The sequence below is a fragment of the Salvelinus fontinalis genome, chromosome 14, assembly GCF_029448725.1.
Source record: "Salvelinus fontinalis isolate EN_2023a chromosome 14, ASM2944872v1, whole genome shotgun sequence".
Taxonomy (NCBI): domain Eukaryota; kingdom Metazoa; phylum Chordata; class Actinopteri; order Salmoniformes; family Salmonidae; genus Salvelinus; species Salvelinus fontinalis.
Window position 1 is genome coordinate 8,948,963 of NC_074678.1, and position 25,135 is coordinate 8,974,097.

The following is a 25,135-nucleotide window of genomic DNA, read 5'->3' on the forward strand; positions in this document are numbered from 1 at the left end:
AGGAAGATGATTTCTCAACTAGGGTGGATGAAGAGGATATCTCAACTAGGGTGGATGAAGAGGATATCATAAACTAGGGTGGAGGAAGAGGATATCTCAACTAGGGTGGAGGAAGAGGATATCTCAACGAGGGTGGATGAAGAGGATATCTCAACTAGGGTGGAGGAAGAGGATATCTCAACTAGGGTGGAGGAAGAAGGATATCTCAACTAGGGTGGAGGAAGAGTATATCTCAACTAGGGGGAAGGAAGAGGATATCTCAACTAGGGTGGAGGAAGAAGGATATCTCAACTAGGGTGGAGGAAGAGGATATCTCAACTAGGGTGGAGGAAGAGGATATCTCAACTAGGGTGGAGGAAGGGGATATCTCAACTAGGGTGGAGGAAGAGGATATCTCAACTAGGGTAGAGGAAGAGGATATCTCAACTAGCGTGGAGGAAGAGGATATCTCAACTAGGGTGGAGGAAGAAGGATATCTCAACTAGGGTGGATGAAGAAGGATATCTCAACTAGGGTGGATGAAGAGGATAACTCAACTAGGGTGGAGGAAGAGCATATCTCAACTAGGTTGGAGGAAGAAGGACATCTCAACTAGGGTGGAGGAAGAGGATATCTCAACTAGGGTGGAGGAAGAGGATATCTCAACTAGGGTGGAGGAAGAGGATATCTCAACTAGGGTGGATGAAGAGGATATCACAACTAGGGTGGAGGAAGAGGATATCTCAACTAGGGTGGAGGAAGAAGGATATCTCAACTATGGTGGAGGAAGAGGATATCTCAACTAGGGTGGAGGAAGAGGATATCTCAACTAGGGTGGATGAAGAGGATATCTCAGCTACGGTGGAGGAAGAGGATATCTCAACTAGGGTGGAGGAAGAGGATATCTCAACTAGGGTGGAGGAAGGGGATATCTCAACTAGGGTGGAGGAAGAGGATATCTCAACTAGGGTAGAGGAAGAGGATATCGCAACTAGGGTGGAGGAAGAGGATATCTCAACTAGGGTGGAGGAAGAGGATATCTGAAGTAGGGTGGATGAAGAGTATATGTCAACTAGGGTGGAGGAAGAGGATATGTCAACTAGGGTGGAGGAAGAGGATATCTCAACTTGGGTGGAGGAAGAGGATATCTCAACTAGTGTGGAGGAAGAGGATATCTCAACTAGGGTGGAGGAAGAGGATATCTCAACTAGGGTGGAGGAAGAGGATATCTCAACTAGGGTGGAGGAAGAGGATATCTCAACTAGGGTGGATGAAGAGGATATCTCAACTAGGGTGGAGGAAGAATGATATCTCAACTAGCGTGGATGAAGAGGATATCTCAACTAGGGTGGAGGAAGAAGGATATCTCAACTAGGGTGGAGGAAGAGGATATCTCAACTAGGGTGGAGGATGAAGGATATCTCAACTAGGGTGGAGGAAGAGGATATCTCAACTAGGGTGGAGAAAGAAGGATATATCAACTAGGGTGGAGGAAGAAGATATCTCAAATAGGGTGGAGGAAGAGGATATCTCAACTAGGGTGGAGGAAGAGGATATGTCAACTAGGGTGGAGGAAGAGGAAATCTCAACTAGGGTGGAGGAAGAGGATATCTCAACTAGGGTGGAGGAAGAGGATATCTCAACTAGGGTGGATGAAGAGGATATGTCAACTAGGGTGGAGGATGAGGATATCTCAACTAGGGTGGAGGAAGAGGATATCTCAACTAGGGTGGATGAAGAGGATATCTCAACTAGGGTGGAGGAAGAGGATATCTCAACTAGGGTGGAGGAAGAGGATATCTCAACGAGGGTGGAGGAAGAGGATATCTCAATGAGGGTGGAGGAAGAGGATATCTCAACTAGGGTGGATGAAGAGGATATCTCAACTAGGGTGGAGGAAGAGGATGTCTCAACTAGGTTGGAGGAAGAGGATATCTCAACTAGGGTGGATGAAGAGGATGTCTCAACTAGGGTGGATGAAGAGGATATCTCAACTAGGGTGGAGGAAGAGGATATCTCAACTAGGGTGGAGGAAGAGGATATCTCTCAACAATAACTGTCAAGGTAGGCTATATAGCGAACATAACACAACATAATGGAACAAAACATAACACAACACACCGCAACGCAACATAACATAACATTACGTAACTTAACATATCATTATGTAACATAACATAATGTAACTTAACATAGCATATCATTACGTAACATAATGTAACATAACATTACCATTGAGCGCCAGGAGAAAGACCAGAATGTAGTAACCTCCAAACACCATGTTCTCCACAGTGTTGTCTACAGGAGCACAGCTACTCTCTAAAGACGCGTTGGACAGGATGGACGTCAGGGCGTCCATGTCCATGGTGGGAGTGGTCTGTATCTTCATCTCTGGGGAGAGAGAGGAGAGAGAGAAAGAGGGAGACACAGAGAAAGAGGGAGACACAGTGAGAGACAGAGAGAGAGAGAAAGAAAGAGGGAGAGAGAGAGAGAGAGACAGAGAGAGACACAGAGAGAGAGAGAGCGAGAGAGAGAGACAGAGAGAGAGAGTGTGAGAGAGAGAGAGAGAGAGACACACAGAGAGAGAGAGAGAGAGAGAGAGAGAGAGAGAGAGAGAGAGAGAGAGAGAGAGAGAGAGAGAGAGAGAGTGAGAGAGAGAGAGAGAGACACACAGAGAGAGAGAGAGAGAGAGAGAGAGAGAGAGAGAGAGAGAGAGAGAGAGAGAGAGAGAGAGAGAGAGAGAGAGAGAGAGAGAGAGAGAGAGAGAGAGAGAGAGAGAGAGAGAGAGAGGCGATCAAATAACTGAGAAGAACTTGATTTTGGCAGCATCACCAAATACCCAAAACATAGAACGATTGGTATTGGAAAAGGCAGACAGATAACAATCAATTTTATTTTTTTATTTTTTTATTTCACCTTTATTTAACCAGGTAGGCTAGTTGAGAACAAGTTCTCATTTGCAACTGCGACCTGGCCAAGATAAAGCATAGCAGTGTGAACAGACAACAACACAGAGTTACACATGGAGTAAACAATAAACAAGTCAATAACATGGTAGAAAAAAGAGAATCTATATACAATCTATATACAATGTGTGCAAAAGGCATAAGGTAGGCAATAAATCGAGTAATTACAATTTAGCAGAGATACTGGTGTGCAAAAGAGCAGAAAAGTAAATAAATAAAAGCAGTATGGGGGGTGAGGTAGGTAAATTGGGTGGGTAGTTTACAGATGGACTATGTACAGCTGCAGCGATCGGTTAGCTGCTCGGATAGCAGATTTTTAAAGTTGTTGAGGGAGATAAAAGTCTCCAACTTCAGAGATTTTTGCAATTCGTTCCAGTCGCAGGCAGCAGAGAACTGGAAGGAAAGGCGTCCAAATGAGGTTTTGGCTTTAGGGATGATCAGTGAGATACACCTGCTGGAGCGCGTGCTACGGGTGGGTGTAGCCATCGTGACCAGTGAACTGAGATAAGGCGGCACTTTACCTAGCATAGCCTTGTAGATGACCTGGAGCCAGTGGGTCTGACGACGAACATGTAGCGAGGGCCAGCCGACTGGGCATACAGGTCGCAGTGGTGGGTCGTATAAAGTGCTTTAGTAACAAAACGGATGGCACTGTGATAAACTGCATCCAGTTTGCTGAGTAGAGTATTGGAAGCTATTTTGTAGATGACATCGCCGAAGTCGAGGATCGGTAGGATAGTCAGTTTTACTAGGGTGAGTTTGGCGGCGTGAGTGAAGGAGGCTTTGTTGCGGAATAGAAAGCCGACTCTAGATTTGATTTTGGATTGGAGATGTTTGATATGAGTCTGGAAGGAGAGTTTGCAGTCTAGCCAGACACCTAGGTACTTATAGATGTCCACATATTCTAGGTCGGAACCGTCCAGGGTGGTGATGCTAGTCGGGCGTGCGGGTGCAGGCAGCGAACGGTTGAAAAGCATGCATTTGGTTTTACTAGCGTTTAAGAGCAGTTGGAGGCCACGGAAGGAGTGTTGTATGGCATTGAAGCTCGTTTGGAGGTTAGATAGCACAGTGTCCAAGGAAGGGCCGGAAGTATACAGAATGGTGTCGTCTGCATAGAGGTGGATCAGGGAATCGCCCGCAGCAAGAGCAACATCATTGATATATACAGAGAAAAGAGTCGGCCCGAGAATTGAACCCTGTGGTACCCCCATAGAGACTGCCAGAGGACCGGACAACATGCCCTCCGATTTGACACACTGAACTCTGTCTGCAAAGTAGTTGGTGAACCAGGCAAGGCAGTCATTAGAAAAACCGAGGCTACTGAGTCTGCCGATAAGAATATGGTGATTGACAGAGTCGAAAGCCTTGGCCAGGTCGATGAAGACGGCTGCACAGTAATGTCTTTTATCGATGGCGGTTATGACACCGTTTAGTACCTTGAGCGTGGCTGAGGTGCACCCGTGACCGGCTCGGAAACCGGATTGCACAGCGGAGAAGGTACGGTGGGATTCGAGATGGTCAGTGATCTGTTTGTTGACTTGGCTTTTGAAGACCTTAGATAGGCAGGGCAGGATGGATATAGGTCTGTAACAGTTTGGGTCCAGGGTGTCTCCCCCTTTGAAGAGGGGGATGACCGCGGCAGCTTTCCAATCCTTGGGGATCTCAGATGATACGAAGGAGAGGTTGACCAGGCTGGTAATAGGGGGTGCGACAATGGCGGCGGACAGTTTCAGAAATAGGGGGTCCAGATTGTCAAGCCCAGCTGATTTGTATGGGTCCAGGTTTTCCAGCTCTTTCAGAACAAATGAGGACAATGATGAAATCTGCCCCTTCCTCACCATAATGTCTACCATAATGACACCATCATTATTCAGGGGTCAGAAAGCAGCCTGAGGGATTTCCAGGAAGACTTCCAGTCCCTCAGAGAAGAAGCAAGAAGCCTCTCCACAGACCAAAATCCATGAGAAGACGACCCCTCCAAGCCCTGACCGAAGCCCCGTCTCTCCAAGACTCTCCTCTGACGTCAGATCTCTTAGAGACATTCTATCTTTTCTAGAAGGAGACTTTGCTGAGTTTAGAGAGAAATCCTTGACCTGCCAGAGCAGAGGCAGTCAACAGCTGACAGAGAAGGAGACCAGCCTGGTGAATCAGGAGGAACAGCAGCACAGTGAGATCAGGGAGCTACAGTCAGCCACGAGAGAACTGGAGGAGGACAAACATGCCCTCAGAATGGAAGTGTGTCGCCTGAGAGAGATAATGACCACCACTGTCGGACCACAGCCACCTACAGAGAGAGATACAGGAGCTGAAGGAAAAGGTCATCAGACATACAGAGAGATACAGGAGCTGAAGGAAGAGGTCATCAGATACCAGCTCAGCCACACTGCCGATGTGGCCATAGCTCTGAGCCGCATGGCTACCAACGTCACTAAAGAGTTCACATTAGCCAGAATCACTCTCGCCACTCTTTTCCTCAGACTAGACGTGTGAGTCATCTACACAGAGGTATCACAGACCTCTTCCCCTCTGACAAAGGTGCACCTGATGCTTCACTGGGACTTTCAGCCTCATCACTTCTATGACCATATGCATCTCAGCAAGAGCGGGAGTCTCTTTGAAAAAATATCTGAAAGACACCTGGACCGGACCGTCTCCAATACCCACACCAAGCCCAGAGACTAACAAGCACTAGTCCCCAGGCCCCTCCTCAACATCCAAGGAGCCCCAAGCTACAGAGAACCAACAACCCCCACTGGCCCCAGTCCCCATGCAGCTCTTTGTCCTCAAATCCCCTCCAGACATCCCTGGCAGAGCATCTAGCCAGCCACAACAGGCAGTACAGAAGAACAGCTCAGCAGCAGGGACTGCAACAGGGTCCTCAGCACAGAACAACCAGAGCCAGATAAGAGACCTGTTGGCTTAGTGATGAGCTTTGAAGGAGTGCAATAGAGATTGCATCATCTGTGGATCTGTTGGGGCGGTATGCGAAGTGGAGTGGGTCTAGGGTTTCCGGGATGATGATGTTGATGTGATCCATGATCAGCCTTTCAAAGAACTTCATGGCTCCACACGAGTGCTATGGATTAGTAGTCATTTAGGTAGGTTACTTTGGTGTTCTTGGGAACAGGGACTATGGTGGTCTGCTTGAAACATGTAGGTTTTGCAAACTCGGTCAGGGAGAAGTTGAAAATGTCAGTGAAGACACTTGCCAGTTGGTCAGCGCATGCTCTGAGTACGCGTCCTTTTAATCCATCTGGCCCTGTGTCTTACTCACATCGGCTACGGAGAGCGCTACGGAGAGCTTGACACACAGTCGCCTGGAACAGCTGGTGTTCTCATGCATGCTTCATTGTTGCGCGCATAGAAGTCATTTAGCTCGTCTGGTAGGCTCGTGTCACTGGGCAGCTCGCGGCTCGACTTCCCTTTGTAGTCTGTGATAGTTTGCAAGCCCTGCCACATCCGACTAGCGTCAGAGCTGGATGGTGTTCTTTATAAGAAATCCCGCTATGCCCTCCGACGAACCATCAAACAGGCAAAGCTTCAGTACAGGACTAAGATCGAATCATACTAAACCGGCTCCGATGCTCCTCGGATGTGGCAGGGTTTGCAAACTATCACAGACTACAAAGGGAAGCCCAGCCGCGAGCTGCCCAGTGACATGAGCCTACCTGACAAGCTAAATTACTTCTATGCTCGCTTCGAGGCAAGCAACACTGAAACATGCATGACAGCATCAGCTGTTCCGGGCAACTGTGTGATCACGCTCTCCGTAGCCGATATGAGTAAGACCTTTAAACAGGTCAAAATTCACAAGGCCGCAGGGCCCGACGGATTACCAGGACGTGTGCATCAAGCATGCGCTGACCAACTGGCAAATGTCTTCACTTACATTTTCAATATGTCCCTGTCTGAGTCTGTAATAGCAAGATGTTTCAAGCAGACCGCCATAGTCCCTGTGCCCAAGAACACAAAGGCAACCTGCCTAAATGACTACCGACCCGTAGCACTCACGCCTGTAGCCATGAAGTGCTTTAAAAGGCTTTGAAACACGATTTTCCCAGAAACCCTAGACCCACTACAATTTGCATATTGCCCTAACAGATCCACAGATGACGCAATCTCTATTGCACTCCACACTGTCATTTCCCACCCGGACAAAAGGAACACCTATGTGAGAATGCTATTCATTGACTACAGCTCAGCGTTCAACACCATAGTGCCCACAAAGCTCATCACTAAGCTAAGGACCCTGGGACTAAACACCTCCCTCTGCAACTGGTTCCTGGACTTTCTGACGAGCCGCCCCCAGGTGGTAAGGGTAGGCAACAACACATCTGCCACGCTGATCCTCAACACTGGGGCCCCTCAGGGGTGTGTGCTTAGTCCCCTCCTGTACTCCCTGTTAACCCATGACTGCACGGCCAGGCACGACTCCAACACCATCATTAAGTTTGCAGACGACACAACAGTGGTAGGCCTGATCACCGACAACGATGAGACAGCCCATAAGGAGGAGGTCAGAGACCCGGAAAGCGGTATCGGACCGCCAAGTCTAGGTCCAAAAGGCTTCTTAACAGCTTGTACCCCCAAGCCATAAGACTCCTGAACAGCTAATCAAATGGCTACCCAGACTATTTGCATTGTCCTAACCCCACCCCCAATTTTTACACTGTTGCTCTCTGTTTATTATCTATGCATAGTCACTTTAACTCTACCTACATGTACATATTACCTCAATTACCTCGACTAACCGGTACCCCCGCAGATTGACTCTCTACCGGTACCCCCTGTATATAGCCTCGACATTGACTCTGTACCGGTACCCCCTGTATATAGCCTCCACATTGACTCTGTACCGGTACCCCCTGTATATAGCCTCCACATTGATTCTGTACTGGTACCCCCTGTATATAGCCTCCACATTGACTCTGTACCGGTACCCCCTGTATATAGCCTCCACGTTGACTCTGTACCGGTACCCCCTGTATATAGCCTCCACATTGACTCTGTACCGGTACCCCCTGTATATAGCCTCCACGTTGACTCTGTATCAGTACCCCCTGTATATAGCCTCCACATTGACTCTGTACCGTAACACCCTGTATATAGCCTCCACATTGACTCTGTACCGGTACCCCCTGTATATAGCCTCCACATTGATTCTGTACCGTAACACCCTGTATATAGCCTCCACATTGACTCTGTACCGGTACCCCCTGTATATAGCCTCCACGTTGACTCTGTACCGGTACCCCCTGTATATAGCCTCCACATTGACTCTGTACCGGTACCCCCTGTATATAGCCTCCACATTGACTCTGTACCGGTACCCCTGTATATAGCCTCCACGTTGACTCTGTACCGGTACCCCCTGTATATAGCCTCCACATTGACTCTGTACCGATACCCCTGTATATAGCCTCCACGTTGACTCTGTACCGGTACCCCCTGTATATAGCCTCCACATTGACTCTGTACCGGTACCCCCTGTATATAGCCTCCACATTGACTCTGTACCGGTACACCCTGTATATAGCCTCCACATTGACTCTGTACCGGTACACCCTGTATATAGCCTCCACATTGACTCTGTACCGGTACCTCCTGTATATAGCCTCCACATTGACTCTGTACCGGTACCCCCTGTATATAGCCTCCACATTGACTCTGTACCGGTACCCCCTGTATATAGCCTCCACATTGACTCTGTACCGGTCCCCCCTGTATATAGCCTCCACATTGACTCTGTACCGGTATCCCCTGTATATAGCCTCCACATTGACTCTGTACCGGTACACCCTGTATATAGCCTCCACATTGACTCTGTACCGGTACCCCCTGTATATAGCCTCCACATTGACTCTGTACCGGTACCCCCTGTATATAGCCTCCACATTGACTCTGTACCGGTACACCCTGTATATAGCCTCCACATTGACTCTGTACCGGTACCCCCTGTATATAACCTCTCAACTGTTAATATTTTGTTGCTTGATAATGATTAGTTATTTTTCTTACTTTAATTTCAATTTCAATTTTACGTTAAACATTTTTCTTTTTTACTTCAGTTTATTTTAGGAAACACTTTCTTAAAATGTTTTTTCTTAAAACGGCGTTGTTGGTTAAGGGCTTGTAAACAAGCATTTCATTATAAGGTCTACACCTGTTGTATTGATTTGATTTGAACTGCAAATGATTTGATTTGAACTGCAAAGCTGACTGCGTCCAGCACCCCACGGTATGGCATGTTATATTGTTGTCAAAGACCTGAGTGGGTCCAGAAGCCCCGGTATGACTTGTTATATTGTTGTCAAAGACCTGAGTGGGTCCAGAAGCTCCGGTATGACTTGTTATATTGTTGTCAAAGACCTGAGTGGGTCCAGAAGCCCCGGTATGACTTGTTATATTGTTGTCAAAGACCTGAGTGGGTCCAGAAGCCCCGGTATGGCATGTTATATTGTTGTCAAACCCAGAAGCCCCGGTATGGCATGTTATATTGTTGTCAAAGACCTGAGTGGGTCCGTAAGCCCCGGTATGGCATGTTATATTGTTGTCAAAGACCTGAGTGGGTCCAGAAGCCCCGGTATGCCCTGTTATATTGTTGTCAAGCCCAGAAGCCCCGGTATGGCATGTTATATTGTTGTCAAAGACCTGAGTGGGTCCAGAAGCCCCGGTATGGCTTGTTATATTGTTGTCAAAGACCTGAGTGGGTCCAGAAGCCCCGGTATGGCTTGTTATATTGTTGTCAAAGACCTGAGTGGGTCCAGAAGCCCCGGTATGGCATGTTAAATTGTTGTCAAAGACCTGAGTGGGTCCAGAAGCCCCGGTATGGCTTGTTATATTTTTGTCAAAGACCTGAGTGGGTCCAGAAGCCCCGGTATGGCATGTTATATTGTTGTCAAAGACCTGAGTGGTCCAGAAGCCCCGGTATGACTTGTTATATTGTTGTCAAAGACCTGAGTGGGTCCAGAAGCCCCGGTATGGCTTGTTATATTGTTGTCAAAGACCTGAGTGGGTCCAGAATCCCACAGTATGACTTGTTATATTGTTGTCAAAGACCTGAGTGGGTCCAGAATCCCACAGTATGACTTGTTATATTGTTGTCAAAGACCTGAGTGGGTCCAGAAGCCACGCTATGACTTGTTATATTGTTGTCAAAGACCTGAGTGGGTCCAGAAGCCCCGGTATGACTTGTTATATTGTTGTCAAAGACCTGAATGGGTCCAGAAGCCCCGGTATGGCATGTTATATTGTTGTCAAAGACCTGAGTGGGTCCAGAAGCCCCGGTATGACTTGTTATATTGTTGTCAAAGACCTGAGTGGGTCCAGAAGCCCCGGTATGACTTGTTATATTGTTGTCAAAGACCTGAGTGGGTCCAGAAGCCCCGGTATGACTTGTTATATTGTTGTCAAAGACCTGAGTGGGTCCAGAAGCTCCGGTATGACTTGTTATATTGTTGTCAAAGACCTGAGTGGGTCCAGAAGCCCCGGTATGACTTGTTATATTGTTTTTAAAGACCTGAGTGGGTCCAGAAGCCCCGGTATGACTTGTTATATTGTTGTCAAAGACCTGAGTGGGTGCAGAATCCCACAGTATGACTTGTTATATTGTTGTCAAAGACCTGAGTGGGTCCAGAAGCCCCGGTATGGCATGTTATATTGTTGTCAAAGACCTGAGTGGGTCCAGAAGCTCCGGTATGGCATGTTATATTGTTGTCAAAGACCTGAGTGGGTCCAGAAGCTCCGGTATGGCATGTTATATTGTTGTCAAAGACCTGAGTGGGTCCAGAAGCTCCGGTATGGCATGTTATATTGTTGTCAAAGACCTGAGTGGGTCCAGAAGCCCCGGTATGACTTGTTATATTGTTGTCAAAGACCTGAGTGGGTCCAGAAGCCCCGGTATGACTTGTTATATTGTTGTCAAAGACCTGAGTGGGTCCAGAAGCCCCGGTATGACTTGTTATATTGTTGTCAAAGATCTGAGTGGGTCCAGAAGCCCCGGTATGACTTGTTATATTGTTGTCAAAGACCTGAGTGGGTCCAGAAGCCCCGGTATGACTTGTTATATTGTTGTCAAAGACCTGAGTGGGTCCAGAAGCCCCGGTATAACTTGTTATATTGTTGTCAAAGACCTGAGTGGGTCCAGAAGCCCCGGTATGACTTGTTATATTGTTGTGTGTTCGTTTGTGTACTGAGGAACGTGTTTTTACATATTTTAATTAACCTTTATTTAACTAAGCAAGTCAGTTAAGAACAAATTCTTATTTTACAATGACGGCCATACCCCGGGCCAAACCCGGACGACACTGGGCCAATTGTGCGCCGCCCTATGGGACTCCCGATCACGGCCGGTTGTGATACAGGGATCGAACCAGGGTCTGTAGTACCTTAGATCGCTGCGCCACTCGGGAGTCCTGATCATGTAACTTGTTTCCAGAAGAAAGACATTTTCAATTTCCTGTTGGGGGGCTTTCATCAAGGGAAGTGATGTTCCCAACACGACCTCTCTTTAGAGCGTGTGTCATCCTACAGCATGACATATCACCCTTTATAAAGCACATGTTTACGTCACATTCCACACGGGTGATTATGTCACACAGTTTACGCCACATTTATAAACCCTTTAATAAAGCATGACATACGGTTATGTTTTGCTTTGTAACACATCATTGTAGTGTTTGTAAGGCTTTACAAAGGCTTTATGAAGCCTTTATAAGCTGAACGTAATTTAAACCGGGACCGAAAAAACTACCAAAAGTACCAAAAAACAAAGAGACCCTGTAAACCAACAGACACGTCTCATATACCAACAGACCCTAACTACACAGAGACCCTGTAAACCAACAGACACGTCTCATATACCAACAGACCCTAACTACACAGAGACCCTGTAAACCAACAGACACGTCTCATATACCAACAGGCCCTAACTACACAGAGACCCTGTAAACCAGGAGACACGTCTCATATACCAACAGACCCTAACTACACAGAGACCCTGTAAACCAGGAGACACGTCTCATATACCAACAGACACGTCTCATATACCAACAGGCCCTAACTACACAGAGACCCTGTAAACCAACAGACACGTCTCTTATACCAACAGACCCTAACTACACAGAGACCCTGTAAACCAACAGACACGTCTCATATACCAACAGGCCCTAACTACACAGAGACCCTGTAAACCAGGAGACACGTCTCATATACCAACAGGCCCTAACTACACAGAGACCCTGTAAACCAACAGACACGTCTCATATACCAACAGACCCTAACTACACAGAGACCCTGTAAACCAGGAGACACGTCTCATATACCAACAGACACGTCTCATATACCAACAGACCCTAACTACACAGAGACCCTGTAAACCAGGAGACATGTCTCATATACCAACAGACCCTAACTACACAGAGACCCTGTAAACCAGGAGACACGTCTCATATACCAACAGGCCCTAACTACACAGAGACCCTGTAAACCAGGAGACACGTTTCATATACCAACAGGCCCTAACTACACAGAGACCCTGTAAACCAGGAGACACGTCTCATATACCAACAGGCCCTAACTACACAGAGACCTTGTAAACCAGGAGACACGTCTCATATACCAACAGACCCTAACTACACAGAGACCCTGTAAACCAGGAGACACGTCTCATATACCAACAGACCCTAACTACACAGAGACCCTGTAAACCAGGAGACACGTCTCATATACCAACAGACCCTAACTACACAGAGACCCTGTAAACCAACAGATACGTCTCATATACCAACAGGCCCTAACTACACAGAGACCCTGTAAACCAGGAGACACGTCTCATATACCAACAGACCCTAACTACACAGAGACCCTGTAAACCAACAGACACGTCTCATATACCAACAGACCCTAACTACACAGAGACCCTGTAAACCAGGAGACACGTCTCATATACCAACAGGCCCTAACTACACAGAGACCCTGTAAACCAGGAGACACGTCTCATATACCAACAGGCCCTAACTACACAGAGACCCTGTAAACCAGGAGACACGTCTCATATACCAACAGGCCCTAACTACACAGAGACCCTGTAAACCAGGAGACACGTCTCATATACCAACAGGCCCTAACTACACAGAGACCCTGTAAACCAGGAGACACGTCTCATATACCAACAGACCCTGTAAACCAACAGACACATCTCATATACCAACAGACCCTAACTACACAGAGACCCTGTAAACCAGGAGACACGTCTCATATACCAACAGACCCTAACTACACAGAGACCCTGTAAACCAGGAGACACGTCTCATATACCAACAGACCCTAACTACACAGACACCCTGTAAACCAACAGACAGGTCTCATATACCAACAGACCCTAACTACACAGAGACCCTGTAAACCAGGAGACACGTCTCATATACCAACAGACCCTAACTACACAGAGACCCTGTAAACCAGGAGACACGTCTCATATACCAACAGGCCCTAACTACACAGAGACCCTGTAAACCAGGAGACACGTCTCATATACCAACAGGCCCTAACTACACAGAGACCCTGTAAACCAGGAAACACGTCTCATATACCAACAGACCTTATTCCAAGAAGGTATACATCCCGCTAAATGACCAATGAGCTTGACAAAACAGAGGGAGCAATCAAGTAAAGTGAATTTAAGGAATAATGGAGGAAACTAGATACCACTGTTAAAAAAAGACCTCCCAATCAAAGATGGGAATATCTGGTAAAAGCATTTTGAAAACCTCTATAAATTCCCTCCCAAAAAATTACTTTACCCAAACATCAGTAATAGAAGAATTAACATAATTAGAACAAACAGTACAATAACAACAAAACCTGCTGGACAATCCAATCTAGCACACTGTCTAAACAAAATGATCAAATACAGTCCCTCAAGAGCAGTAAAGTCTGTGGGCCAGACAGCATTCTAACAGAGATGCTGAAAGAGAGAGCAGAGAGAGGCTATTCTCTATCTGTTTAACCTAGTGATGAGGGCAGGCTACTTTCCTGAGATCTGGCGACAAGGTTTTATCACTCCTAAATTCAAAAATGGTGACAAGTTTGACCCTAATAACTATAGACATGGTAGGGAGGGAGGGAGGGAGGGAGGGTGGTTGGGTGGGTGAGTGAGTTAGGGAGGGAGGGAGATAGGGAGGGTGGGTTAGGGGGAGAGGGAGGGAGGGAAGGTGGGTGGTTGGGTGAGTTAGTGAGTTAGTGAGTGAGTGAGTGAGTGAGTGAGTGAGTGAGTGAGTGAGTGAGTGAGTGAGTGAGTGAGTGAGTGAGTGAGTGGGTGAGTGGGTGGGTGAGTTAGGGAGGGAGGATGGGTTATGGAGAGGGAGGGAGGCTGGGTTAGGGAGAGGGAGGAAGGCTGGGTTAGGGAGAGGGGGAGGGAGGATGGGTTAGGGAGATAGGGAGGGAGGATGGGTTATGGAGAGAGGGAGGGAGGATGGGTTAGGGAGAGAGGGAGGGAGAATGGGTTAGGGAGAGAGGGAGGGAGGATGGGTTAGGTAGAGGGAGGGAGGCTGGGTTAGGTAGAGGGAGGGAGGATGGGTTAGGGAGAGGGAGGGAGGCTGGGTTAGGGAGAGGGAGGGAGGATGGGTTAGGGAGAGGGAGGGAGGCTGGGTTAGGTAAAGAGGGAGGGAGGATGGGTTATGGAGAGGGAGGGAGGATGGGTTAGGTAGAGAGGGAGGGAGGATGGGTTAGGGAGAGGGAGGGAGGCTGGGTTAGGTAGAGCGAGGGAGGATGGGTTAGGTAGAGAGGAAGGGAGGATGGGTTATGGAGAGAGGGAGGGGATTTGTTTTTGGCACTGACCTTGACTTTACTAGGTAGGAGGAGATGTTTGTGTCCCAGAGGAATGTACAGATGCCCCCCAGAGTATAACTGACCCTTGTTGCTCCACTCTCAGAAGCAGCACTGTAGCCACGTACAGCCACACCTTGTTCTGAGATGCAATTCCAGACCTGGCTTCAAATAGTATTTTGAAATGATTTAAAATACTTTATCTGTGCTTTATTGAACTTCCCTGGCTAACTGGACCAACAGAGTAGTCCCAAACTGCAAACCCTGCTCACCTGGCACTCCAGGCAGACTAGAACAAACAGTGAAATATTTCAAATAGTGTTCGAACCCAGGTCGGTGCCACACCCTGATTTGTCACATTACCCCCCTGGTCTGGCCCAGTTGTCACATTACCCCCTGGTCTGGCCCAGTTGTCACATTACCACCTGGTCTGGCCCAGTTGTCCCATTACCCCCTGGTCTGGCCCAGTTGTCACATTACCCCCTGGTCTGGCCCAGTTGTCACATTACCCCCTGGTCTGGCCCAGTTGTCACATTACCCCCTGGTCTGGCCCAGTTGTCACATTACCACCTGGTCTGGCCCAGTTGTCCCATTAACCCCTGGTCTGGCCCAGTTGTCCCATTACCCCCTGGTCTGGCCCAGTTGTCACATTACCCCCTGGTCTGGCCCAGTTGTCACATTACCCCCTGGTCTGGCCCAGTTGTCACATTACCCCCTGGTCTGGCCCAGTTGTCACATTACCCCCTGGTCTGGCCCAGTTGTCACATTAACCCCCTGGTCTGACCCAGTTGTCACATTACCCCCTGGTCTGGCCCAGTTGTCACATTACCCCCTGGTCTGGCCCAGTTGTCCCATTACCCCCTGGTCTGGCATGGTTGTCCCATTACCCCCTGGTCTGGCCCAGTTGTCTGATTTGTCACATTACCCCCTGGTCTGACCCAGTTGTCTGATTTGTCACATTACCCCCTAGTCTGGCCCAGTTGTCTGATTTGTCACATTACCCTCTGGTCTGGCCCAGTTGTCCCATTACCCCCTAGTCTGGCCCAGTTGTCTGATTTGTCACATTACCCCCTGGTCTGGCCCAGTTGTCTGATTTGTCACATTACCCCCTGGTCTGGCCCAGTTGTCACATTACTCCCTGGTCTGGCCCAGTTGTCACATTACTCCCTGGTCTGACCCAGTTGTCTGATTTGTCACATTACCCCCTGGTCTGGCCCAGTTGTCTGATTTGTCACATTACCCCCTGGTCTGGCCCAGTTGTCACATTACCCCCTGGTCTGACCCAGTTGTCTGATTTGTCACATTACCCCCTGGTCTGGCCCAGTTGTCACATTACCCCCTGGTCTGGCCCAGTTGTCACATTACCACCTGGTCTGGCCCAGTTGTCCCATCAACCCCTGGTCTGGCCCAGTTGTCCCATTACCCCCTGGTCTGGCCAAGTTGTCACATTACCCCCTGGTCTGGCCCAGTTGTCACATTACCCCCTGGTCTGGCCCAGTTGTCACATTACCCCCTGGTCTGGCCCAGTTGTCACATTACCCCCTGGTCTGGCCCAGTTGTCACATTAACCCCCTGGTCTGACCCAGTTGTCACATTACCCCCTGGTCTGGCCCAGTTGTCACATTACCCCCTGGTCTGGCCCAGTTGTCCCATTACCCCCTGGTCTGGCATGGTTGTCCCATTACCCCCTGGTCTGGCCCAGTTGTCTGATTTGTCACATTACCCCCTGGTCTGACCCAGTTGTCTGATTTGTCACATTACCCCCTGGTCTGGCCCAGTTGTCTGATTTGTCACATTACCCCCTGGTCTGGCCCAGTTGTCCCATTACCCCCTAGTCTGGCCCAGTTGTCTGATTTGTCACATTACCCCCTGGTCTGGCCCAGTTGTCTGATTTGTCACATTACCCCCTGGTCTGGCCCAGTTGTCACATTACCCCCTGGTCTGGCCCAGTTGTCACATTACCCCCTGGTCTGGCCCAGTTGTCACATTACCCCCTGGTCTGACCCAGTTGTCTGATTTGTCACATTACCCCCTGGTCTGGCCCAGTTGTCTGATTTGTCACATTACCCCCTGGTCTGGCCCAGTTGTCCCATTACCCCCTAGTCTGGCCCAGTTGTCTGATTTGTCACATTACCCCCTGGTCTGGCCCAGTTGTCTGATTTGTCACATTACCCCCTGGTCTGGCCCAGTTGTCACATTACCCCCTGGTCTGGCCCAGTTGTCACATTACTCCCTGGTCTGACCCAGTTGTCTGATTTGTCACATTACCCCCTGGTCTGGCCCAGTTGTCTGATTTGTCACATTACCCCCTGGTCTGGCCCAGTTGTCTAATTACCCCCTGGTCTGACCCAGTTGTCTGATTTGTCACATTACCCCCTGGTCTGGCCCAGTTGTCACATTACCCCCTGGTCTGGCCCAGTTGTCACATTACCACCTGGTCTGGCCCAGTTGTCCCATTAACCCCTGGTCTGGCCCAGTTGTCCCATTACCCCCTGGTCTGGCCAAGTTGTCACATTACCCCCTGGTCTGGCCCAGTTGTCACATTACCCCCTGGTCTGGCCCAGTTGTCACATTACCCCCTGGTCTGGCCCAGTTGTCACATTACCCCCTGGTCTGGCCCAGTTGTCACATTAACCCCCTGGTCTGACCCAGTTGTCACATTACCCCCTGGTCTGGCCCAGTTGTCACATTACCCCCTGGTCTGGCATGGTTGTCCCATTACCCCCTGGTCTGGCCCAGTTGTCTGATTTGTCACATTACCCCCTGGTCTGACCCAGTTGTCTGATTTGTCACATTACCCCCTGGTCTGGCCCAGTTGTCTGATTTGTCACATTACCCCCTGGTCTGGCCCAGTTGTCCCATTACCCCCTAGTCTGGCCCAGTTGTCTGATTTGTCACATTACCCCCTGGTCTGGCCCAGTTGTCTGATTTGTCACATTACCCCCTGGTCTGGCCCAGTTGTCACATTACCCCCTGGTCTGGCCCAGTTGTCACATTACCCCCTGGTCTGGCCCAGTTGTCACTTTACTCCCTGGTCTGACCCAGTTGTTTGATTTGTCACATTACCCCCTGGTCTGGCCCAGTTGTCTGATTTGTCACATTACCCCCTGGTCTGGCCCAGTTGTCACATTACCCCCTGGTCTGACCCAGTTGTCTGATTTGTCACATTACCCCCTGGTCTGGCCCAGTTGTCTGATTTGTCACATTACCCCCTGGTCTGGCCCAGTTTTCACATTACCCCCTGGTCTGACCCAGTTGTCTGATTTGTCACATTACCCCCTGGTCTGGCCCAGTTGTCTGATTTGTCACATTACCCCCTGGTCTCGCCCAGTTGTCACATTACCCCCTGGTCTGACCCAGTTGTTTGATTTGTCACATTACCCCCTGGTCTGGCCCAGTTGTCACATTACCCCCTGGTCTGACCCAGTTGTCTGATTTGTCACATTACCCCCTGGTCTGGCCCAGTTGTCTGATTTGTCACATTACCCCCTGGTCTGGCCCAGTTGTCTGATTTGTCACATTACCTCCTGGTCTGGCCCAGTTGTCTGATTTGTCACATTACCTCCTGGTCTGGCCCAGTTGTCTGATTTGTCACATTACCTCCTGGTCTGGCCCACTTGTCTGATTTGTCACATTACCCCCTGGTCTGGCCCACTTGTCTGATTTGTCACATTACCCCCTGGTCTGACCCAGTTGTCTGATTTGTCACATCACCCCCTGGTCTGGCCCAGTTGTCTGATTTGTCACATTACCCCCTGGTCTGGCCCAGATGTCTGATTTGTCACATTACCCCCTGGTCTGGCCCAGTTGTCACATTACCCCCTGGTCTGGCCCAGTTGTCACATTACTCCCTGGTCTGGCCCAGTTGTCACATCACCCCCTGGTCTGGCCCAGTTGTCACATTACCCCCCGGTCTGGCCCAGTTGTCACATTGCCCCCTGGTCTGGCCCAGTTGTCACATTACCCCCTGGCCTGGCCCAGTTGTCACATTACCCCCTGGTCTGGCCCAGTTGTCACATTACCCCCTGGTCTGGCCCAGTTGTCTGATTTGTCACATTACCCCCTGGTCTGGCCCAGTTGTCACATTACCCCCTGGTCTGGCCCAGTTGTCACATTACTCCCTGGTCTGGCCCAGTTGTCACATTACCCCCTGGTCTGGCCCAGTTGTCACATTACCCCCTGGTCTGGCCCAGTTGTCACATTACCCCCTGGTCTGGCCCAGTTGTCACATTACCCCCTGGTCTGGACCAGTTGTCTGATTTGTCACATTACCCCCTGGTCTGGCCCAGTTGTCACATTACCCCCTGGTCTGGCCCAGTTGTCACATTACCCCCTGGTCTGGCACAGATGTCTGATTTGCCACATTACTCCCTGGTCTGGCCCAGTTGTCTGATTTGTCACATTACCCCCTGGTCTGGCCCAGTTGTCTGATTTGTCACATTACCCCCTGGTCTGGCCCAGTTGTCTGATTTGTCACATTACCCCCTGGTCTGGCCCAGTTGTCTGATTTGTCACATTACCCCCTGGTCTGGCCCAGTTGTCTGATTTGTCACATTACCCCCTGGTCTGGCCCAGTTGTCACATTACCCCCTGGTCTGGCCCAGTTGTCACATTACCCCCTGGTCTGGCCCAGTGTTCACATTACCCCCTGGTCTGGCCCAGTTGTCACATTACCCCCTGGTCTGGCCCAGTTGTCTTATTTGTGACATTACCCCCTGGTCTGGCCCAGTTGTCACATTACCCCCTGGTCTGGCCCAGTTGTCACATTACTCCCTGGTCTGGCCCAGTTGTCACATTACCCCCTGGTCTGGCCCAGTTGTCACATTACCCCCTGGTCTGGCCCAGTTGTCACATTACCCCCTGGTCTGGCCCAGTTGTTACATTACCCCCTGGTCTGGCCTAGATGTCTGATTTGCCACATTACCCCCTGGTCTGGCCCAGTTGTCTGATTTGTCACATTACCCCCTGGTCTGGCCCAGTTGTCTGATTTGTCACATTACCCCCTGGTCTGGCCCAGTTGTCTGATTTGTCACATTACCCCCTGGTCTGGCCCAGTTGTCTGATTTGTCACATTACCCCCTGGTCTGGCCCACTTGTCTGATTTGTCACATTACCACCTGGTCTGGCCCAGTTGTCTGATTTGTCACATTACCCCCTGGTCTGGCCCACTTGTCTGATTTGTCACATTACCCCCTGGTCTGGCCCACTTGTCTGATTTGTCACATTACCACCTGGTCTGGCCCAGTTGTCTGATTTGTCACATTACCCCCTGGTCTGGCCCACTTGTCTGATTTGTCACATTACCCCCTGGTCTGGCCCACTTGTCTGATTTGTCACATTACCACCTGGTCTGGCCCAGTTGTCTGATTTGTCACATTACCCCCTGGTCTGGCCCAGTTGTCTGATTTGTCACATTACCCCCCTGGTCTGGGCCACTTGTCTGATTTGTCACATTACCCCCTGGTCTGACCCAGTTGTCTGATTTGTCACATTACCCCCTGGTCTGGCCCAGTTGTCTGATTTGTCACATTACCCCCTGGTCTGGCCCAGTTGTCTAATTTGTCACATTACCCCCTGGTCTGGCCCAGTTGTCTGATTTGTCACATTACCCCCTGGTCTGGCCCAGTTGTCTGATTTGTCACATTACCCCCTGGTCTGACCCAGTTGTCTGATTTGTCACATTACCCCCTGGTCTGGCCCAGTTGTCTGATTTGTCACATTACCCTCTGGTCTGGCCCAGTTGTCTGATTTGTCACATTACCTTGTGGTCTGACCCAGTTGTCTGATTTGTCACATTACCTTGTGGTCTGACCCAGTTGTCTGATTTGTCACATTACCCTCTGGTCTGGCCAAGTTGTCTGATTTGTCACATTACCTTGTGGTCTGGCCCAGTTGTCTAATTTGTCACATTACCCCCTGGTCTGGCCCAGTTGTCTGATTTGTCACATTACCCCCTGGTCTGGCCCAGTTGTCTGATTTGTCACATTACCTTGTGGTCTGGCCCAGTTGTCTGATTTGTCACATTACCCTCTGGTCTGGCCCAGTTGTCTGATTTGTCACATTACCCCCTGGTCTGGCCTAGATGTCTGATTTGCCACATTACCCCCTGGTCTGGCCCAGTTGTCTGATTTGTCACATTACCCCCTGGTCTGGCCCAGTTGTCTGATTTGTCACATTACCCCCTGGTCTGGCCCAGTTGTCTGATTTGTCACATTACCCCCTGGTCTGGCCCAGTTGTCTGATTTGTCACATTACCCCCTGGTCTGGCCCACTTGTCTGATTTGTCACATTACCAACTGGTCTGGCCCAGTTGTCTGATTTGTCACATTACCCCCTGGTCTGGCCCACTTGTCTGATTTGTCACATTACCCCCTGGTCTGGCCCACTTGTCTGATTTGTCACATTACCACCTGGTCTGGCCCAGTTGTCTGATTTGTCACATTACCCCCTGGTCTGGCCCACTTGTCTGATTTGTCACATTACCCCCTGGTCTGGCCCACTTGTCTGATTTGTCACATTACCACCTGGTCTGGCCCAGTTGTCTGATTTGTCACATTACCCCCTGGTCTGGCCCAGTTGTCTGATTTGTCACATTACCCCCCTGGTCTGGGCCACTTGTCTGATTTGTCACATTACCCCCTGGTCTGACCCAGTTGTCTGATTTGTCACATTACCCCCTGGTCTGGCCCAGTTGTCTGATTTGTCACATTACCCCCTGGTCTGACCCAGTTGTCTGATTTGTCACATTACCCCCTGGTCTGGCCCAGTTGTCTGATTTGTCACATTACCCCCTGGTCTGGCCCAGTTGTCTAATTTGTCACATTACTCCCTGGTCTGGCCCAGTTGTCTGATTTGTCACATTACCCCCTGGTCTGGCCCAGTTGTCTGATTTGTCACATTACCCCCTGGTCTGACCCAGTTGTCTGATTTGTCACATTACCCCCTGGTCTGACCCAGTTGTCTGATTTGTCACATTACCCCCTGGTCTGACCCAGTTGTCTGATTTGTCACATTACCCCCTGGTCTGACCATGTTGTCTGATTTGTCACATTACCCCCTGGTCTGACCCAGTTGTCTGATTTGTCACATTACCCCCTGGTCTGGCCCAGTTGTCTGATTTGTCACATTACCCTCTGGTCTGGCCCAGTTGTCTGATTTGTCACATTACCTTGTGGTCTGACCCAGTTGTCTGATTTGTCACATTACCTTGTGGTCTGACCCAGTTGTCTGATTTGTCACATTACCCTCTGGTCTGGCCAAGTTGTCTGATTTGTCACATTACCTTGTGGTCTGGCCCAGTTGTCTAATTTGTCACATTACCCCCTGGTCTGGCCCAGTTGTCTGATTTGTCACATTACCCCCTGGTCTGGCCCAGTTGTCTGATTTGTCACATTACCTTGTGGTCTGGCCCAGTTGTCTGATTTGTCACATTACCCTCTGGTCTGGCCCAGTTGTCTGATTTGTCACATTACCCCCTGGTCTGGCCCAGTTGTCTGATTTGTCACATTACCCTCTGGTCTGGCCCAGGTGTCTGATTTGTCACATTACCCTCTGGTCTGGCCCAGTTGTCTGATTTGTCACATTACCTTGTGGTCTGACCCAGTTGTCTGATTTGTCACATTACCTTGTGGTCTGACCCAGTTGTCTGATTTGTCACATTACCCTCTGGTCTGACCCAGTTGTCTGATTTGTCACATTACCTTGTGGTCTGGCCCAGTTGTCTAATTTGTCACATTACCCCCTGGTCTGGCCCAGTTGTCTGATTTGTCACATTACCCCCTGGTCTGGCCCAGGTGTCTGATTTGTCACATTACCTTGTGGTCTGGCCCAGTTGTCTGATTTGTCACATTACCCTCTGGTCTGGCCCAGTTGTCTGATTTGTCACATTACCCCCTTGTCTGGCCCAGTTGTCTGATTTGTCACATTACCCTCTGGTCTGGCCCAGGTGTCTGATTTGTCACATTACCCTCTGGTCTGGCCCAGTTGTCTGATTTGTCACATTACCCCCTGGTCTGACCCAGTTGTCTGATTTGTCACATTACCTTGTGGTCTGGCCCAGTTGTCTAATTTGTCACATTACCTTGTGGTCGACCCACTTGTCTGATTTGTCACATTACCTTGTGGTCTGGCCCAGTTGTCTGATTTGTCACATTACCCCCTGGTCTGACCCAGTTGTCTGATTTGTCACATTACCTTGTGGTCTGGCCCAGTTGTCTAATTTGTCACATTACCTTGTGGTCGACCCACTTGTCTGATTTGTCACATTACCTTGTGGTCTGACCCAGTTGTCTGATTTGTCACATTACCTTGTGGTCTGACCCAGTTGTCTGATTTGTCACATTACCCTCTGGTCTGACCCAGTTGTCTGATTTGTCACATTACCCCCTGGTCTGACCCAGTTGTCTGATTTGTCACATTACCCCCTGGTCTGACCATGTTGTCTGATTTGTCACATTACCCCCTGGTCTGACCCAGTTGTCTGATTTGTCACATTACCCCCTGGTCTGGCCCAGTTGTCTGATTTGTCACATTACCCTCTGGTCTGGCCCACTTGTCTAATTTGTCACATTACCCCCTGGTCTGGCCCACTTGTCTGATTTTTCACATTACCCACTGGTCTGGCCCAGTTGTCTGATTTGTCACATTACCTTGTGGTCTGGCCCACTTGTCTAATTTGTCACATTACCCTCTGGTCTGGCCCAGTTGTCTGATTTGTCACATTACCTTGTGGTCTGACCCAGTTGTCTGATTTGTCACATTACCCCCTGGTCTGACCCAGTTGTCTGATTTGTCACATTACCCCCTGGTCTGACCCAGTTGTCTGATTTGTCACATTACCCCCTGGTCTGACCATGTTGTCTGATTTGTCACATTACCCCCTGGTCTGACCCAGTTGTCTGATTTGTCACATTACCCCCTGGTCTGGCCCAGTTGTCTGATTTGTCACATTACCCTCTGGTCTGGCCCAGTTGTCTGATTTGTCACATTACCTTGTGGTCTGACCCAGTTGTCTGATTTGTCACATTACCTTGTGGTCTGACCCAGTTGTCTGATTTGTCACATTACCCTCTGGTCTGGCCCAGTTGTCTGATTTGTCACATTACCCCCTGGTCTGGCCCAGTTGTCTGATTTGTCACATTACCCCCTGGTCTGGCCCAGTTGTCTGATTTGTCACATTACCCCCTGGTCTGGCCCAGTTGTCTGATTTGTCACATTACCCTCTGGTCTGGCCCAGTTGTCTGATTTGTCACATTACCCCCTGGTCTGGCCCAGTTGTCTGATTTGTCACATTACCCTCTGGTCTGGCCCAGGTGTCTGATTTGTCACATTACCCTCTGGTCTGGCCCAGTTGTCTGATTTGTCACATTACCTTGTGGTCTGACCCAGTTGTCTGATTTGTCACATTACCTTGTGGTCTGACCCAGTTGTCTGATTTGTCACATCACCCTCTGGTCTGGCCCAGTTGTCTGATTTGTCACATTACCTTGTGGTCTGGCCCAGTTGTCTAATTTGTCACATTACCCCCTGGTCTGGCCCAGTTGTCTGATTTGTCACATTACCCCCTGGTCTGGCCCACTTGTCTGATTTGTCACATTACCCTCTGGTCTGGCCCAGGTGTCTAATTTGTCACATTACCCTCTGGTCTAGCCCAGTTGTCTGATTTGTCACATTACCCCCTGGTCTGACCCAGTTGTCTGATTTGTCACATTACCTTGTGGTCTGGCCCAGTTGTCTAATTTGTCACATTACCTTGTGGTCGACCCACTTGTCTGATTTGTCACATTACCTTGTGGTCTGGCCCAGTTGTCTGATTTGTCACATTACCACCTGGTCTGACCCAGTTGTCTGATTTGTCACATTACCTTGTGGTCTGGCCCAGTTGTCTAATTTGTCACATTACCTTGTGGTCGACCCACTTGTCTGATTTGTCACATTACCTTGTGGTCTGGCCCACGTGTCTAATTTGTCACATTACCCTCTGGTCTGATCCAGTTGTCTGACTTGTCACATTACCCCCTGGTCTGGCCCACTTGTCTGATTTGTCACATTACCCCCTGGTCTGGCCCACTTGTCTGATGCGTCACATTACCCCCTGGTCTGGCCCAGTTGTCTGATTTGTCACATTACCTTGTGGTCTGGCCCACTTGTCTGATTTGTCACATTACCCCCTGGTCTGGCCCAGTTGTCTGATTTGTCACATTACCTTGTGGTCTGGCCCAGTTGTCTGATTTGTTACATTACCCCCGGGTCTGACCCAGTTGTCTGATTTGTCACATTACCCCCTGGTCTGGGCCAGTTGTCTGATTTGTCACATTACCCCCTGGTCTGAGCCAGTTGTCTGATTTGTCACATTACCCCCTGGT

At 49.4% G+C, this 25,135-nt stretch overlaps 1 protein-coding gene across 3 annotated transcripts in view; it reads right to left on the reverse strand.

Annotated features, from left to right (window-relative positions):
- The window catches only part of gpr17 (G protein-coupled receptor 17), a 56,937-nt gene that overhangs the window by 22,964 nt on the left and 8,838 nt on the right, over positions 1-25,135 (reverse strand). For all 3 annotated transcript variants that reach the window (XM_055943905.1, XM_055943907.1, XM_055943906.1), the window contains one exon: positions 2,212-2,370. In XM_055943905.1, the coding sequence (XP_055799880.1) occupies positions 2,212-2,370 (159 nt within the window). The remainder of the gene's footprint in view (positions 1-2,211; positions 2,371-25,135) is intronic.